This window comes from Diorhabda sublineata, chromosome 2 (assembly GCF_026230105.1).
Source record: "Diorhabda sublineata isolate icDioSubl1.1 chromosome 2, icDioSubl1.1, whole genome shotgun sequence".
Taxonomy (NCBI): Eukaryota; Metazoa; Arthropoda; class Insecta; order Coleoptera; family Chrysomelidae; genus Diorhabda; species Diorhabda sublineata.
Window position 1 is genome coordinate 4,671,752 of NC_079475.1, and position 4,846 is coordinate 4,676,597.

A 4,846-nucleotide genomic window follows, 5' to 3' on the forward strand; every position below is an offset into this window, starting at 1 on the left:
ACACTTCATTGTAATTTACTTATCTTCACATATGGTACTTTGTGAAGGAGGACAGTAGTATCACTGACTTATTAAGGAAGAACATTGTGAGTAGATTATAGTAAAAACGATTGACATAGATTGAACTGATGGAAAATTCTAAAGCAAAACTGAAAAATCTCAAAGAGATTGTTAAGTAGCTTCATAAAACTCCATATATCGATTTTTCTGGCTTGGTCGGTTGGTTGGTGGTAACAAAGAATATTTTTTCGTGCTTTGATCGTTTTGTAAATGGTTAGTGAAAAAACCCATTTTGAAATTCGTTGTTTATCACCATCGGCATTTACCATACACAGTTTCAATAAGCTTTTTTCTTTTATTATAACATAGTATTCCCAAAAACATTTTCCTGTTATCATTTTCACGTATTGTATATATAACATTTATATATTGTATACGAGGTTTGGCTATTAAATAACGAGACTGATTACGGAGAAGAGTTTTATCATAAAAATTATTCTACATTCGAATGCTCCCGTTCAATATACTCTGCGCTCCCCTCGCCACACACCTTTCCATACGTTTTTTTCATTGATCAAAGCAGTGCTGGAAGTCTTCTTTGGTGAGTGCTTTTAGGAGCTCTGCCGTTTTTTGCTTTACCGCTTCCATCGCAAGAGTTACAGGGCGACCTGGATGCTGGTCATATTCAGTGCTCACTCCGACCTCACTAAAACACTTACACCACTCAAAAACACGTGCAAAAGATAGAAAATTGTCCCCAAATGCCTCTTGCAACAATTTATAGCACTCAGTCGGAGTTTTTTTGAATTTAACGAGAAATTTGTGATTGAAACAATGCTTCTGTTTTTCGGCACACATGGTTTTTAGCACGAGAACGTTCGTTTCGAACCGCTAATGCATAAATACAAAAATAGTGACGGAAACGTATTCTAGGACGTGCTTTAGATATTCAACGCACTACTCGTTTTTTACCCCACCCGTCTAGGACGTCCTCTAGGCGCGCAGTCTTGTTATTTACTAGCTAGACCTTGTATATAAGTATTATTCATACAGGCTTCTTAAAATTGTTTGTTTTGATCTCTTTTCCATGATTTGTAACTAACAGTGTATGTTTCATATTATATCAGATGAGTGTGAGGTGAGATAATTAAACAACTGCCAAGGAAGCAAACAAGCAATGTTGACACAAATCATCAATGCAATAAAGGAAGTAAGTTATTTTCCAGCACAGTGGAAACATCATCTTAATTAATAAACCAAAATAAATTCCTAATGAAATTGCATCCTGAAGACCTATTAGCCTATTACCGGTTATGACTAAAATTGCGGAAAAATCATTACAAATAGATTGCAAAAAGAAAAAAGAAGAAGAAATTAACAAAAAATATTTAATTCCTAACCATCAATTTGGATTCAGGACAAAGCACTCTACTATCGAGCAAGTGCACAGAGTTGTAGAGATCATTCAACAAAAAAGGTATTGCAATGCTGCATTTTTAGATGTTAATCAAGCCTTTGACAAGATGTGGCAACCTGGACTATTATTCAAACTATATATTATTAAAAACCAAATTTTCCATTCATTGTAAATTGTCTTAAAGTCGTACCTCGAAGAAAGACACTTTCAAGTAACATAGGTTGACTACACTACCAAATTCATAGAATAAATGGCGGCATTCCCCAAGGAAGTGTCGTTGGCCCAATTTTATACACGTTCCTTACCGCTGATTTCCCATTAAATGATGGTTCATTAACGGTCTCCTTCGCAGATGATACTAGCCAAAGACCAAAAACCGAAATGATCGTTTTAATTACTTCAGCATAGCCTACAAAAACACAAGAATGGGTAAACAAATGGAAATCAAAATACTGTAATATCTTTACCAAATGCCGTAGTGGAACGCCTAATATTTTTATGAACAACAAATTAATACCAAAGGCAGACAGTACTAAATATCTAGGTTTACATTTCGATACCATATTAACGTGTAGAACACATATATGGAAAAAAAGGAAACAACTGGGCTTACACTTCTGCAAACACTGTTAGTTGCTTGGTCGTAGACCACAATTATTCCTCCGAACAAGTTCCTCGCATAAAATGCTATCATTTGACTTATCTGTACTTAAGGACTTCAACTTTGGGGCACAGCATCAGATAGCAGCATCGCAATTATTGAACGGTTTCAATCCAAGGTATTAAGAGCAATTACAAATCCTGCTTGGTTTATTCCAAACAGGATTATTTATCGTGACCTGAAAGTGTCGACAGTGAAAAAAACTATTGTTCATTTGGTGAAATTCTTCTAGATAACAGTGAACTGTTTAACCGGATATTAGTACTAACACCATACAGAAAATAAATATTAGCACTCAAGTAGTATAGAAAACGTTTTGTTAGTAGATCACTTAATATTATAAGAACAGTATCTTATTCAATGGAATAGTACCCTCACACGTCAGTTTGACTCCAACAAAAATGTTTAGTGTTTAACTTGTTAAGCAGATGGCATTTGATAAACTTTGAAAAAAAAATGAGGCTCAGGTATACTCACGTGGGAAGGAGGGACGCAACCCCATCGGGAGCAAAGGGTGGAAATGAATCATATCTTCAATATAGTTGGGTTTGATTACATACTATATAACACTTCAACAATTAGCGGTCAAGTTAAAAATGTATAATAGTATATTATTCACGAGTGTTTAATGGAGGATATTATTGACGAGGCGTTGTTTACTACTACGAGCGCCAGCGAGTGGCATAAATCACAGAGTGGATAAAATAACTCATTATACGCAAGTGGAATACCATTCATCCTACTAATCCACGACTATTAAATATTTTTGATTTTTTGTTGGAAAAATGTTGTTATATCATTAGAAACATTATTGTTTTATCATTTGATACAATAAATTATTGTTAATTCAAACATAGTACATAGTTATCGAAAATTATAATGAACATCAATCAATCAATACAATATGATGTATTAGTTTAACAAATATTGGGTATTTAATGTTACAAGAGAATGGTATTTATTTATAGTTTATATTAATATTAATAATTCCTCTTGCCATCTCAAAATTCATATGCCATATTCCATAGTTTTCTTAACTTTTCCAGCAATAAATTTGATGAAGAAACATCGAGAGCTTCTCTAGTTGCTGGATGTGTTAAATTTTCTTTATCCATCTTTAGTTGGTTTTAAACATAATTTAATAAAAAATCGTAACGCTGAGAAATACTCGTATAAACACACAATAATGTTGACAGAATGGAATCAAATTCATTAGCTAGCAAGCAAGCAAGAGCTACTTCAAATTTTGAATTGTTTCAAAAACCATGGTACGTTAAGGATAGGATTAAATAGACCACAAACTCATTCATGTCCCTGACAGTTAAGTTAATGCTCTGTTTCTTCAATCTGTAGGTCTCGTCTTCAAATCTGGTCTAGTAAAATTTCCATTGTAGTTTCAGCCTCCTGGATCCAGATTGTCACACCATCACTTCCTTAGTTGACCAATACTTCTTCTGCCGGCGATTTATCCCATGCGATACGCACTAGTCTTCCTCTTGTCATTCTGCTAATGTGACTATTCCATTCTTGTTTTCACTACTTTCTCTATCTAAAAGTGTTATTTTCCCTGCTATTTTCCTGAGTACTTTCATTTCTGTTATCTCTAATAGTATTTTTGTCTTAGTTGCATCGGTTCTTGTCTTTGCAGTGTATGTCATTATAAGACTAATTGTTGTTTCATATATTCTGCTTTTTGTTTCTTTTGTGAGATGTTTATCTACCCAAATAGTGCTGTTGAGGCATCCTGCTACTTTGTTTGTTTTGACGACCTGCTGTCGCACTTCATTCTCGACATCTCCATAGCTCGTTATGTCTATTCCTAAATATCTAAATTTCAGTACTTGTTGTATTACATGACCATCAATTTCCATCTTGCGTCATATAGGTTCTTTAGAAATTATCATGCGATAGTTATTTGGGCACTTTTTATATCCTTTTATAAACATTGTTATCATTATATTGATTCTCCATCTCTCAGGTATCTTGCAGTGCAGTATAATTTTTTGGATCAGATTGGTAAGTGATATTGTTAAAGTATCTCCTCCGTATCTTAGTAGCTCGTTTTTCAGAGCTTCAAGGGCTTTTTGTACTTATTTCTGACTGATATGTAATTCTCTTCTTATTTGTGGTATATTAATATGTTTATGGTTGTCGTTTCTATCAAATAATTCTGTCAGATATGTTTCCCATTCTTCTTGAGGTATTTTGTTATTTTATGCAAATTTTGTTATTTCCTTTCGCTGTGTCGGCAGGAAACGCTACATTTGTTTTTGAGCACCAAAAAAATCACTCTCTCATCTTTTGGAGAATCGTTATCAATATTCATCTTTTGTCAGTCTTATTAGTAGATTAGTCTCATTTCGGATCGGTCTGTATTGTTCTTGGGACTCTGGGTTTCATTGCATTTTGAACTTCAAATAAGCATCCCGTTTTTCTCTGCATTTATCTTCCACTTATTTTGTAAACCATGGTGTTCTCTTATTTTCCTCCTTATAAAGTGTTATGACGCGTATTCGCAAGGCTTCTTGTGCAGCAGATTGTATATTATTCATTTTTTTATTCCAACTTCCATTGCTGAACTAAATTGAATATATTAAAATTTAGTATTGTTTCACATGCTAAAATTATGAAATAAATATTTATGCGGCAAGTGAGTGAAGTAATTTTTTGAAAAAGTATTGATACCAACAACATGGGTTTTGCATTTTTCACTCCTATGCTCCAAAAAGAAATGATCTGTTTTGACATTTGATCTATTATTAGATATT

At 33.7% G+C, this 4,846-nt stretch overlaps 1 protein-coding gene across 1 annotated transcript; it reads right to left on the minus strand.

Annotated features, from left to right (window-relative positions):
- Positions 1 to 3,577: 3,577 nt before the first annotated feature.
- Positions 3,578 to 3,949, minus strand: LOC130453177 (uncharacterized). Its single transcript, XM_056792787.1, has one exon. It carries the CDS (start codon positions 3,947 to 3,949, stop codon positions 3,578 to 3,580), a length of 372 nt encoding a protein of 123 aa, XP_056648765.1.
- Positions 3,950 to 4,846: the final 897 nt, after the last annotated feature.

Bases quoted from the DNA above. Each gene is read 5' to 3' on its own strand.
- LOC130453177 (XM_056792787.1), bottom strand. From the start codon at position 3,949: ATGGAAATTGATGGTCATGTAATACAACAAGTACTGAAATTTAGATAT.